The following is a 14740-nucleotide window of genomic DNA, read 5'->3' on the forward strand; positions in this document are numbered from 1 at the left end:
AGAAAGATTTACAAGGATGTTACCAGGACTTGAGGGACTGAATTATAGGGAGAGGTTAGGCAGGCTGGGCCTTTACTCCTTGGAACGTAGGAGACTGAGAGTTGATCTCATAGAGGTAAATAAAATCATGAGGGGCATAGATAAGGTGAATGGTCTTCTTTCCAGGGTTGGGAAATCAGAAACCAGAGGACATATTTTTAGGATTAGAGGTGAAAGGTTTAATAAGAACCTGAGGGGCAACATTTTTATACAGCGGGTGGTAGATATAGGGAACCAGCTGCCAGAGGAAGTGGTTGAGGCAGGTAGATTAGATACATGTAAGAAGTATATGGACAGATATATCGATGACAAGAGTTTAGAGGAATATGGGCCAAATGTTGGGAAATGGGATTTGCTTGAATATACATTCTTGGTCGGCATGGATGCGTATGGGCTGAAGGGCCTTTTTCCGTGCTGTACAACTCTATGACTCTCTGACTCTCCTTTAGCATTGAGAACAAACTTATATAACCTACACTCTGCTGCCTCCTCCAAGTCATTAATGTAGATTGTAAATAATTGAGGGCCAAGAACTGAATTTTGGAGCACCCCACTAGTTATGTATTTCCAGAAAAATCTATTTATTCTGACTATCTGCCTTCTTTATATTAGCCAGTCTGTCATCCGTACTAATATGTTTTCCCCAATACCGCAAGCTCTTACTTTATGCATCAGCCTTTCATATGGCACCTTATTGAATCCCTTCTGGAACTCTAAATATACTACAGCTGCCAGTTCCCCTCTATGGATTCGACTTATTATAGAAAGGGAACAGGTTGATAGAGGAAATCTGTTTGGTGACTATTAAGTGCAAGGTCCATTCTCTTGTATGCTTCAATGAAGATGTCAACAATGAGTTGGAATTCGGCATCTGAATGTGCACACATGCAGACAGCATCTGTTTACTGCAACAAGATGACTAAAGCTGGAGTGACCTTGGTTCGGGAGTGGAACGCAAGGTTGAATAGTTTCCCATTTGTTCTGGGAAAAAGCTTGTTGGAGGTGCACCATTGCAGTGACGAAGAAAAGAAAAGTGACTGTGTGGCCAGATTCTGCTCTAACTCCATCTACAAGTTTGCAGATGATACTACCGTTGTAGGCCGAATCTCAAACAGCGATGAATCAGAGTACAGGAAGGAGGTAGAGAGCTTAGTGGAATGGTGTCACGACAACAACCTTTCCCTCAATGTCAACAAAACTAAAGAGCTGGTCATTGACTTCAGGAAAGGAGGCGGTGTACATACACCTGTCTACATCAATGGTGCTGAGGTTGAGAGGGTTGACAGCTTCAAGTTCCTGGGAGTGAACATCACCAACAACCTGTCCTGAACAAACCACGTGGATGCCATGGCCAAGAAAGCTCACCAGCGCCTCTACTTCCTCAGGAGGCTAAAGAAATTTGGTTTGTCCCCTTTGACTCTCACCAACTTTTACCGATGCACCACAGAAAGCATCCTATCAGGATGTATCACGGCTTGGTATGGCAACTGCTCTGCCCAAGACCACAAGAAGCTGCAGAGAGTTGTGGACACAGCCCAGCGCATCACGGACACCAGTCTCCCCTCCTTGAAATCTGTCTTTACCTCTCGTTGTCTTGGTGAAGCAGCCAGCATAATCAAAGACCCCACCCACCCGGGACATTCTCTCTTCTCTACTCTTCCATCGGGTAGAAGATACAGGTGCCTGAGGGCACGTACCACCAGACTTAAGGACAGCTTCTACTCCACTGTGATAAGACTATTGAACATTTCCCTTATACAATGAGATGGACTATGACCTATGATCTCATGACCTCACAATCTACCTTGTTGTGACCTTGCACCTTATTGCACTGTACTTTCTCTGTAGCTGTGACACTTTGTGCTGTTATTTTTTTTACCTGTACTACATCAATGCACTCTGTACTAACTTGAAGTAACTGCACTGTGTAATGAATTGACCTGTAAGATCGGTTTGTAAGACAAGTTTTTCACTGTACCTCGGTACAAGTGACAATAATAAACCAATACCAATACCAATACCAATGACACAAACTTGTCTGGTATAAATCTGCACTGCAGTTGGATTATTGAAAAGCAAAAAATGCTGGAAATCTGAGATAAAAACATATAGTACTAGAAATATTCAAGATATCAGGCACCATCTGAGTAGTTTCTGACCTTAACCAAAACATTAACTCCTTTTCTCTCTCCACAGGTGCTGACTGACCTGCTGGACCACCAGATGAAGAGTCTCAACCTGAAATGTCGACTGTCCATTTCCCTCCATAGATGCTGCCTGACCTGCTGAGTTCCTCCAGCACCTCTTGTGTTGCTTGAGCCTGGAGGTGCGTGTTTTCAAGTTTTTGTATCTTCTACCCGATGGAAGGGGGAAAAGAGAGAATGACCAGGGTGGGAGGGGTCTTTGATTATGTTGACTGCTTTCCCGAGGCAGCCGGAAGGGTAGACAGAGTCACTGGAGAGGAGGCTGGTACGCGTGATATATGGGGCAGTGTCCATAATTCTCTGCATTTTCTTGAGGTCTTAGGCAGACCAGTTGTCAAACCAAGCTGTGTTGCAAGAAGGGACACAAGAGTAAACTCCTCATCAACAGAACATGGAAAGTTATATGGAATGTGAGTGAGGCTAAGTTTAAAGTCTTATCCACATTCCCATTTGAGCAGATCCCCCTCACTGTTCTCTGGAGAGTCAGCCTACATTTGGTACTTTTGATCTCTGAAGTGGGAATTGTATCTTTACCTAGTGATTCACACATCTGAATGCGGCAGCTGAGCCACTGCTGACGCTTAGGCTGAAGGCAGGAAAATTGAAGCAGAATTTACGTATCCAATGGCTCCCATTAGATTACCGGAGCAGGATTATCTGTTTCATTGCTCCTGACATGTGCAGGCAGCACATTTTAGGAAGATTAACACCTTCCAGCCGTTTGTCTAAATGCTGATGTATTTGCTGGATGCTCCAAGTTTTATATTTTTTTCCATCACACGTAAATGCCCAAAAAATTGTTCCATAAACAATATCGTCATACTACTTCTTTTGATGGCTTTTTGTATCACTGTTTGCTTCTTTTGGGCTTCATTGTGTTCCTTGTTGGTGTATCAAGTTTAGTTACAGTGGGTAATACCAACTTAAAGATGGCTCAGCATTGATTAAAATCAAGCCTTGGGACAAAATCCAGGCAGTGAATGCTACAGCTAATGAATCAACCGTCTTACAAGTCAGCACACATTAAAGGCTCTGTGGATGAGGACAACCTTACCAAACACATACTGTTTCTAATCTACTTCATGTGATCAACCAGGAGACAGCTGATGAAATCCACTTGGCTTGGTTCAATCTAAATTCCAAAACAACTATGTCCACACCAATAATATCTCCCATAAGCTGGAACTAACTGCAATTATTTTGAATTTGCAGAAAAAAATACTCATTGGAATTTGGACTGTAGAAGGACGTGGACCTACATGCTCTGATTTTTGGAGCCAAAGATCATCTTTAAGAATACTTGTTCTAAATGACAAAGAAGGACGTTCCCACTGTAATAATATTAATAATTTCTGTTTATTGTGAAGATTTAGACCTTAAATGAGTAAGTAATTAAATACCTACAGCTGTGATAATTTCATAATATAAGAGCAAGGAGGCTTTGGTAGAACTGTATAAAATATTGGTCAAACCACAGCATGGAGTACAGCATATTATTCTAGTTACCACACTGCTGGAAAGGTGTGATATCTAAAGGCTGAAGAGATTTATGAGGAGATTGTCAGAGCTGGAGGATTATAGTTGTAAAGACAGATTGACTGAGAATTGAAAAGTCAGCAATGCATGAATAGCTCCATTTTTGTCTAGCATGCATATGATGGGCTGAATGGCTTCTTCTGTGCTATAAATTTCTAGGTTCTGTGATTCAGCATATATCATGGGCAATTGTATTCAGTTCACCTCATTTTGAACCATGCTGAATGGGGTCACAGTTGATTTGAAAGCATAAATGGGCTTCAGGGAGCCATTAGTAAGGGTTACCCAAAGTGTGTGCTGAAAGTGCAGGAGCTGATAATGGGCAAATGAGGGAGAAAGATGGATTAAGCACAATCCTCACTGTTGGTTCTCGGTTTGAATACTGAATTGAATGTGTGAGCCAAAGTTATCCAGTTTGTCCCTGTTAAGGTTTCGATGATGTCAGTATATTTTTATAGGAAGGAAAGCAGAAAATGCTGGAAGCACACATGCCACATCTAGTGGAGTGTGGTGGCATGACTGTTAAGTTACTGAGCTAGCATGCAGAAATCTGGAATATTGATATGAAAACATGAGTTTGAATCCCATCATGGCAACTAAGAGATTACATACAAGCAATTTAAGATAATTTAGTAAATCTTGATTCCCCTCTGAAATGTATTACCTCTCAGTTCAGTTTGCAATTAGGGATGGACAATAGATGCTGACTTTATTATGCCGTCCACTTCCCGTGAACAAATATATTTAGAGAAAAGTCGGTAATTGAGACCATGAAACTACCAGACAGTTGTTTAAAAGTCTACCTGGTTGACTAGTGCCCTTGGGCAAAGCAAGTAAGCCAGCCTTAACATGAGCTTACACCAGCAGCAATGTGGTTGACTCTGTACAGTCCTTTTGAAATGGCCTGGCAAATCACTCAGAGAAGAGCAATAAATAGAGAGATACAAATACAGCACAGAAACAGTCCACCAAGTCCACACTGACTTTCAACCACATATTGACAGTGATCCCATCTTGTTCTCCCCACATTCCCGTCAACTCCCCCCAAATTCTACCATTCACCTACACACTAGGGCCAATTAACCTACAAACCCACAATATTGGGAGCTGGGAGGAAACCAAAACACTCAGGATAAACCCATGTGGTCACAGGGACAATATACAACCCCCACCCAGTCAGTAAGAGCGGTCAGGATTGAACCTGGATTGCTGGAGCAGTGAGGCAGCAGTTCCAATAGCAGGGCCACTATGCTGCCCCATTTAACCCACCTTGCCAGTGATGCCTACATCTCATGAATGGAGTTTTTTTAGAGGGTGGCAAATTGTTGTATAATCTGGTATAATCATTATTTGCCTTTGTTTTGGATATTCATGTTTGTGGTTTTTCTTTGGATTTTGAGATCAGTGCATTCTGCAGATATTGTGTGTACTCTTGTTTTCCCACTACATTAAAGAAACAAGCAGACTTTCAGGAAACCAACAGAAAACACTGCTGACCATTCAGCCTGTCTCATGTCTCATGTCAAGAGACTTATAAGGTTCCATGGAGAAGTCAAAAATATCAAACAGTAAGATTAGTTCATGGAAGAAAATCTAGAAGTTGCTCCAACTCCACTAGGCAAATGTGGGAAAGAAGCTAGGAACATAGGAGTTTCTAAGATCTGATTGAAGTATTTAAAATCATATCGACAGAGTAGGTAAAGAGAAACTGCTTCCATTGGAAGTGGCATCAAGAACTAGGAGATAAAGAATGAAGGTGATTGGTAAAAGAACCAAATGTGACATAAGGAAAAATATTTTTACACGGAGAGTTGTTAGGGTCTGGAATGCTCTTCCAGGTGTAGTAATGAAGGCAGATTAAATTGTAGAGCTCAAAGGGGAGCTGGATAAATATCTGAAAGGAAAGAATTTGCTGAGCCATAGGGAGAAGGCAGTGAAGTGGAACTTTAACAGAGAGCTGATATGGACTTGATAGGTCATATGGCTTCCTCTTTTGCTGTAACAACTCTGTGATTCTGTGAAATAGGCAATGTGCTTCGTAGGTCTACACCTGTCTGGGAAAAAGACTTCCTAACATCTAATCTATTTCCTGTGTTAATTACTGCATGAACCTATTGGAACACCATCCCTATTTTCCAGGTAGCAGCACCTCGACTCAGAAATGTATTGCTGTTATTTTACCATCAACAATTCTGGAATTTCTGTGATGGAATTTCTGTTCATAACATTATTATAATCAGTATCACGACAGGGATTCAAGAAGGAAGGCCATATTATTGGCCACACAACAGTTTTGCAATAAATTTGACCTCAGCGGTGTCAATTGCCAACCGAGACTCGATTACAGAATTTAAATGAAGCATCTCCATATGAATTTAGAGATCAATAATGTATTGACAAAGTAAAGTTTCAAAGGAATATTAATTTATGTAGGAATAAATGTTTAATGATTTACTTTTGTCTGGTAATTAGATGTGTCAATACCACGTGGTGCATGGGAGGCAAAGCTTCAATAAACAATACGTAAGTTTCTTATTTTATTCTTTATTAAGGATTTGATTCTTCATTAATATTGCTGTAAATGTTTAAAAGTGCCAACATATTCAAAGATGCCTACTTAATATCTATTGTATAACTTCCCCTTTGGTTTTGTTGAATCTGGAATCTGAATCCAGAATCTTAAATGGTTGAGGTAGAATCCAGAAATGGCTAAAAACCATCAGCAGAACAATGCAACAATCCTCCATCAGATTCTTCTCCATGATCAGTAAAAGCTAGAAGGTGTGCCAATTGAAAGAATTCTCTGTTGTTAATGCCATGCCACATACTTTACTTTCTTTAAGTACCCTGTCCTTTATGCTTGCCAATTTTCAACAAATTGGATGATCCATTCCTAGACATCCATCTACCTGCTCACAGTCTTGCACATATCAGAATATGGCATAGGTCCCTTCATTACTTTTCTCTTCTTTGGTGTTTTGCCTCTGCACACAATTGCTGAATGTGCATCCCAGGTGGTTTGGCTGAGATTGTTCTAACGCTCTTGCCACTTTGCAATCCAATCCTTCAGTGCCAGCATAATCAAAGACCCCACCCACCTGGGACATTCTCTCTTCTCTCCTCTACCATCGGGTAGAAGATCCAGGAGTCTGAGGGCACGTACCACCAGACTTAAGGACAGCTTCTACCCCACTGTGATAAGACTATTGAATGGTTCCCTTATACAATAAGTGGACTCTGACCTCACGATCTACCTTGTTATGACCTTGCACCTTATTGCACTGCACTTTCTCTGTAGCTGTGACACTTTACTCTGTACTGTAATTGTTTTTACCTGTACTACATCTATGCACTCTGTACTAACTCAATGTAACTGCACTGTGTAATGAATTGACCTGTACGATCGGTTTGCAAGACAAGTTTTTCACTGTACCTCAGTACAAGTGACAATAATAAACCAATACCAATACCAATACCAATCGCATGCTCTGCCTCTGAAATTCTTGTCAGCAACTTGTTCGCTAGCAGGAAAGTGGGATTGCAATAGCTAACTTTATTTTGCAAAAATGCTTTGTAAAATTATCTTATAAAGATTTCTGTAGAAAAAGATATGTATGCACATTTCTGAGAAACACAGGCACCATTTTATATAGTTACAGTCAATAAATTCATATCCTACAGTCACACATGGAGTAATTTCAGTTTCATTTTATGAAGCACCACATGGTCTCTGCCCTGGCACACATTGTGTGCAAAGGAAATTTGGTTGGGATTGCATTACACAGCAGCCTGTTGCCATAGGTCCTTTGGATATGTTACACCCTGCTCAAGTGCATCCTGTAATACATTTCCTGGACCTTGAGACATGCTAATTGGTAACTGGTTGTGGGCAATTCCTTTGGCTGAAGGTTTTGGGTGGATCACAGAACCTCTTTCACCAAATTGATGGTCTTCCATCAGCAAGTGATGTCTGTTTCTGTATGCATCCCTGGGAACAATCATCAGAGCAGAGTCTAGTGTTATCAAGCTGTTGGGAATGAACCAGGACAGAGACAGTGAAGCATCTAATAACCAATTGTAGCCTTACAGTGCAGCTGCATTACTTCCTTCAGAGGTGTAGTTTCCATGATTCTATTTTAAGGATCCTCTTTTTAAGATGACTCTTGAATATCATAGGTTCAACATATATTGACATTACTGACTATCTGATATGTTAATTCATTTTATTTAAGTTAATGTGAACATTGGATGCATATTCTGGTATTGCAAAAGGAATGCTATTTGCTGAATTTCATTCACATTTGTGTATTTTCTCTTGCATAGTGCCATTGTCTTTAACTCTTCAGATAACATCTGTTTGTGATGTAGCTTTGTGTGCTTAAGATGTTACTGCTGATAAACGTGGGAGAAAAACTGGAGGTTTATTACAATGTCCACTGCAAAAATTCTCTGGGGAATATACATTTCAAGTATGGTTGAGTTTTTTTTATTGTTTCTTATACAACATGAATAATTTCATACCACATTCAAATATTTTCCAATTGGTTCAGGAAATGTTCCACAGAGGAGCTTCCTGTTCTAAGAAACTTGTGACTTAATGCTCTTAGCGCATAATGACTTGCATTTTTTTAAATGGTGAAGTTGTGATGACCGTGGTAGCAAAGTTCTCACATTGATCTGTTGACCAGTTCACAGTGGCCATCTCAAGGAGACACGTCGAATTGGAATATTTACAGAGGTCTCTTCATGCTTTCTGCTATATTTATTGAGATGAATGATCAGCTATGATTGTATTTAAGGGACGAACAGGATCAAAAGACTAAATGGCCCACTCCTGCTCTTATTTCTTTAAGTCTTTTGTGGAAAGTTATCCCAAGGATCTTCCTCAACCTCCATTCTCTGCCCCATGTTGAAGAAAAGCTTTTCCCAGAGTCACATTGCAAAATCTGCCCATCAACAAGTAGAGAGGACATGATCTTCACTGCTAAGAAAAGATGTACCAAAACAGCACATTCGCAAGACCTTTTTTTCACTCAAAAAAGTCTTTGAGTCCATCAGCTGAGAAGGATTATGGAAAATCCATCTCAAGTATGACTTTCTATGTCTGCTACATGCCAGTCAGATTTTACTCAATGGATTCACCACGGACCCCATTGCAGAGCTGAGTAGTGTCAAGCAAGGTTGTGCCAACATCCCACCATACCCAACCTTGTACTGTTTACCCTAAACCTATGACCTCTAGTTTGAGACAATTCTGCTATGGTGAAAAGCTTTCTGCTATATACCTCTATCAAGTCCCTTCTAGTCTTCCCTACTCCAAGAAAAACAAACCCAGCCTATCAAATTTCTCATGACTGAAAAAAAACTCCATTTCAGGCAACATCTTTGTGATAGAAAATTTTAAAAAACTGTAGATGCTTGAAAAGCTCAACAGGTCAAGCGGTATCTGTGGAGAACAAAGCAGTTAACATTTCTGGTCAAAGACCTTCATCACACGAAGGGTCCCAGAGCTGCTAAGTGTTTCTAATGTTTCCTGTTTTTATGACATCCTGCTTAATCTCCCTCTGTACCCTCTTCAGTGCAATCACATCCTTCCTAAAGTGATACCAAAACTTCCCACAATACTCTACCTGTGGCCTAACCAATGTATCATAACCTTCCTGGTACATCTGAAGATGAAGGTCCATGTACTTAATTTAGATGTTTACAATAGTATTTGGGAGAGAGTTCTAGAATACTGGCCAAAAATATTGAAAGAATGCTGAAATACGTCTAAGTACTGGTCTGGGGGGGGAGTGGGGGTAAGTTTTCAGATCATAGTATTCCCATGACATTGTTGCATGCATCTCCTAATATTAAAGACCAGTAGCTCCTATTAGTGTTTCTCCAGTGATCTTTCCGCAGAGTCTTACAATTTTCTGCTTTTCAAATATTCGTAGCGTAGCAGTTAGTGCGATGCTATTACAGCGCCAGCGATCGGGGTTCGATTCCCGTTGCTGTCTGTAAGGAGTTTGTACATTCTCCTGTGTCTGCGTGGGTTTCCACCGGGTGCTCCGGTTTCCTCCCACATTCTAAAGACGTACAGGTAGGTTAATTTGGGGTTTAAAATGGGCGGCATGGATTCGTTGGGCCGGAAGGGCCTGTTACCACGCTGTAAATAAAATTTTTTTAAAAATTTTTTTAAAAAGCTATTATTGAATTATCTCGGCAATATGGTAATGGAATATTATGGAGTCTGTTCTCCTCACTTACAGATGGATAAAAGCAATAGAAGCAGTGCACCAAAGGTTCACCAGACTAATTCCCAGGATGGCAGGTTTGTCATACGAGAAGAGCTTATGCAACTGGGCCTATATAGTATTCTCTTGAGTTTAGAAGAATGATCTCATGGCTTGATGGTTCTCCATATTACTGAACTCCCTCAAAACTGGAATATTTTTGATAAATCTGTTCTGGACCTTTCCAAAACCTCATCATCCTTCCCAAAGTGCACTACACAGAATTGGCCTAGAATTCCCTGCCAGGGATAGCAGTGGATGCAGATTCAATTGCAGCATTTAGTGCTGATTAGGTATCCGAAGTAGAGCCAGTATGGATTCAATGGGCCAAAAATAGCATCCTTGTGTGTTGTAACCACGTTGTGATTATTTTAATCTTTGAATGAGACGTAATATTTCATCTGAGGCTTAGCCAATCATTTATAGAAGTTTATCATAACTCTGTTGCTTTTGTATCCTATGTTTCTATTTATAAAACCAAGGCAACAATGTCGTCTTTAATGGATTTGTAACTTGTTCTGTCACCTTCAAAAGTTCTGTACATAACCACACAAACCTGTCTGTCCCTATAATCTCTTTAAAATTGCAGCATTTAGTTTATATTGCTTCTCCTTCTTCCTTTCAGAATGTCTTGCCTTACATCTTTGCATTATCTTTTATCTGTCACATCACTGCCCATTCCATCAGTTTTTCTGCATCGTTATGAATCTGTTATTATCTTCCTTGTTTTTTAAATTTCTTTTCTAAATTTCATGCCATCTGTAAGCTTAGAAATGATGAGCTGCACAGATGATCCAGTACCCAAAAAGTGTCATACGCAACCTTTGCTTTAGTTAATGTTTGTCAACCTGTAAAGATCCTTATATCTCTGTTTGAATGTGAACATAAATGTAACATGGTAGTAATTGTACTGAAAAAACTTACAAGCAATAAGCAGGCAATGGTTTATGTCCATCTTCTCAAAAGTTTTATTTGCAGCAATAAATTCCTTTGTGAAAAAATATCACTCTTTTTGTACTTTTATTAAATGACATTATCAGGATGCATGATGAACCTAATGATAATAACAGCAGATTGTCCAACTAGATAGTTGCCACCAACTTGCTCATAAAGATCTGTAGATATTGCTTAGGTTACAACAGGCATTACCTTCATACATTCTATTAATCCTGGTTCAGCAAAGATTGAATTTATTGGGATTTTCAGCTGCTAGCAAAGCAGTGGGAGATGGCAAACTAGCTTGAGGGCACAATGTCTGCCTGAAATTTGAAGGAGCAAAACATTAAGATCAGTATTTGAAGCTGCTCTCTTTCTATATCACTTATATCTCTTGACAGCACAGTCAGGACTTGCTCAAGTGATAATTAGAGTCACAAACCCATTTCACATCCCTCCACCATGTACAATATTAAATATTCATTTTCACTTCCTTTACTCTGTCGTTCATCATCAGTGCACAATGCAGAACCACTGAAAGTATGTATGGAACCAGTAGTATTGCTCCATGAATTTTTGTTACATTAATATGTGTGTAAGGATTGAGTAATCTGCTCTTGGTATCTCTGTTACTCTTTGCTTTTACACTTTTTCTATTCTATTTATATTTATACTTTCTTTTTCTGAGATTCCCTTCATTCTGTCTCTTTAGACCACACCTTGTTCTCATGTTTATTTCACTCTTGCACCTTGCTTCTCTTTTAATGTCTTTGGTTTCCCTACCTCCTCCTGCATTTAATGATATCTATAATAAGTGGTGATCACAACTGTATTCAGTGATTTGTTCCTCTGATCCATGCTCTTGGACAATTTTCTCCTCTTCTTTTCTGAAGGTTACACTTCACAATGAGGAATGAGTCACTTTCTCATATCTCACCCAACAGGATTTTGACTTATTTATTTGTTCACTGATTTTCTACGTGGTTAACAACTATTGCCCATCCCTCTTTGCAGCTGAACTAAGGATGCAGTGAAGAGCCAACCACATTGATAGGTCTGGAGTCACATGGAGGCCAGACAAATCAAGGATAAGTATCAGTGAACAAGATGGGTTTATACAACAATCCTGTAGTTTCATGGTTATTGTGACTGTGATTAGCTCACTTTATAATTCCAAATTTTATTTTTTTAGTTACTTGAATTTGAATTCTCCACTTGCCATGGTGGGATTTGAACTAATTTTTCTGGATCAATGATCCAGGCCTCTGGCTACTATTCCAGGATTAATGACTGTTAGTGTGCGAACAAGGTAACCAAACATGGTTGGTATCATTTTAGTGTCCAAAGTTGTTCATTGCTTCCATCAGCATATTTGTGTTTACCAATAAGTGCACAACAGGCAAGAGCAGAAACCAATGTACTACTTTTCCTTTCCTTAGCTTAGGGCACTAATATCAGTCAGGACGAAGGGTCTTCAGCCTGAAATGTTAACTCTGTTTATCTTTCCACAGACATGCGGATTGGCAGGTTAATTGGTCATTTAAATTATCCCTAGTGCGTAGATAAGTGGTATACTTTGGGGGAAATTGATGGGCATGTAAGGAGAATAAATATGGGATTGATGTGGGATTAACGTTAATGGATGCTTGACGGTGTGCACAGACTTGGTGTGTTACTGAGCCAGTTTCTGTGCTGTATGATTCCATGACTGTATAAGACGCTGCCTGACTTGTTGAGTATTTCCAGCATTTTCTATTTTTATTTCAGATTTCCACGATCTGCAGTTTTCTTGTATTCTATGCCCTAGCTAATGAAGGTAAGTATCCTTTGTGCCTTCTTAACCACCTTATTCACCAGTATTGCCACTTTCAGAGATCTATGGACTTGTACATCAAGGTCCTTCTGTTCCTCAATACTCTAAGGGTTCTTCAATTCATTGTGTATGTCCTATCCCTATTAGGACGTACTCAATGAATGTCCTAAATGCATTACCTCACACTTCTCAGGATTAAATTCTCATCTACCATTGTTTTGCCCATTTTACCAACTCATCAATGTCATCCTGAAGCCAAGGTCATCCCTCCTCACTTTCAACAACACCACCAATTTTCAGGTCATCCGTGGCCTTACTAATAATACCTTCAAATCTTCAATGCATATAACAAACAGTGAGGTCCCAGCATCAATCCCTGTGGTACACCACTGGTCACAAGCTTCCATTCACAAAAACAACCCTCACTCATCACGCTCTTACCCCTATTACCTAGCCATTTTTAGATCCAATTTGCAACTTGCCCTGGATCCCAGGGGTTCTAAAATTTTGGATCTGTCTCAGATGTGGGACCCTGCAAAGGCCTTATTGAAATCTGTGTAAACTACCTGTCGCACAGAATTTCCAGTAGTAATTTAAGGTAAGGTATCTTTATTAGTCACATGTACATTGAAACACACAGTGAAGTGCATCTTTTGCGTAGAGTGTTCTGTGGGCACTACCACTGGTGAGGCCTGTAGGTACCTGGCTTATCCCTGCTGCCATTCATGAATAAAGGTACCGCATTTACTGTCTTCCAGTCATCTGGTACCTCACCTGTGCCCAATAAAGATTTTAAAATCTGTCAGAGCCCCTGCATTCTCCTCCCTTTCCTCTGAATCAGCCTGGGTACATCTCATCATGCTCTGGAGATTTATCCACCTTTAAGCCCACTAAGACATCAAATGCCTCTTACTTTTTTTAATGGTAAATTGTTGCAGAATTTCACCTTTCTCCTCTCTCCAATTGTGTTCATTGGTTTCTCAGCAAATAGTCTGTTCTTTTAAAACATGCTTCTTGTCCCAGTGTGTCTAAGAAAATGAGTGCAATTTGAAAAGTATTCCCCCAGAAACAGCTCAATTTTCACCTGTGGAAGTGGAAGGGCTGGTCATTTTTGGGTTGGGGTTGACTTGGGTAAGTTATAGCATTGCAAGAAAGCAGGAGTGAGCCATGTGGCCCTTTAAACCTGCTCCACTATTCAATAGATCAAGGCTGAGCTGATTTTAGCATCAACCACAGTTTTCTGCCTCTACTCCGTAAACCTTAATTCCTAAGACCAAAAAACTACTTCAGCTTGAATCTATTCAATGAGTCAATCTCTAGGGCGGTGAATTCCAAACATTCCCAACCATCCGACAGATTCTTCATCATTTCCATCTTAAATGGGTGGCTCCCTGGTTTTAGATGCACCACAAGAGAAATTGCATCTTACTGAAATTATGTAGGGTCCTGGTGAGACTGTAGCTGGAATATTATGTATAGGTCTGGTCTCCCCACTTAAGGGAGGATTTGTTTCTGATATAGGCAGGGCACCAGAGTTTTACAAGATTGATTCCTGACATGGGGAGTTTGTCCTATGAGGAAAGATTAAGTAGGCTGAGCCTATACTCTCTAGCATTTAGAAGAAAGAGAGACAATCAAACTGACACTTACAAAATTCTTACAGAGCCTGACAGGATAAATAAGGATGATGTCTCCCCTGGCTGGGGATCTCAGTCTTAAGATAAGGGGTTGGCAATTCACGACTGAGCTGAGATGAGATTTCTTCTCCCAGAGGTAGTGCATCATTGGAACTTTCTACCCAAGGGCTGTGGAGGCTTAGTTGCTGTGTATATTCCCTGCAGAGACTGATTTTTATGGGGACCATGCAGGAAACTGGCAGTGAAGTAAAAGATCACCCATGATCTTATTGAATGGTGGAGCAGTAACGAGGGAAC

At 40.1% G+C, this 14740-nt stretch overlaps 1 protein-coding gene across 1 annotated transcript in view; it reads left to right on the forward strand.

Annotated features, from left to right (window-relative positions):
• Window positions 1–2252: 2252 nt before the first annotated feature.
• LOC127572682 (protein WWC2-like) overlaps window positions 2253–14740 on the forward strand; it is a 217135-nt gene continuing 204647 nt past the window's right edge. The window contains exons 1-2 of the mRNA XM_052020193.1: window positions 2253–2365; window positions 6252–6302. Of these exons, the coding sequence (XP_051876153.1) occupies window positions 6252–6302 (51 nt within the window). The 5' untranslated portion in view covers window positions 2253–2365. The remainder of the gene's footprint in view (window positions 2366–6251; window positions 6303–14740) is intronic.

This window comes from Pristis pectinata, chromosome 7 (genome assembly GCF_009764475.1).
Source record: "Pristis pectinata isolate sPriPec2 chromosome 7, sPriPec2.1.pri, whole genome shotgun sequence".
Classification (NCBI taxonomy): Eukaryota; Metazoa; Chordata; class Chondrichthyes; order Rhinopristiformes; family Pristidae; genus Pristis; species Pristis pectinata.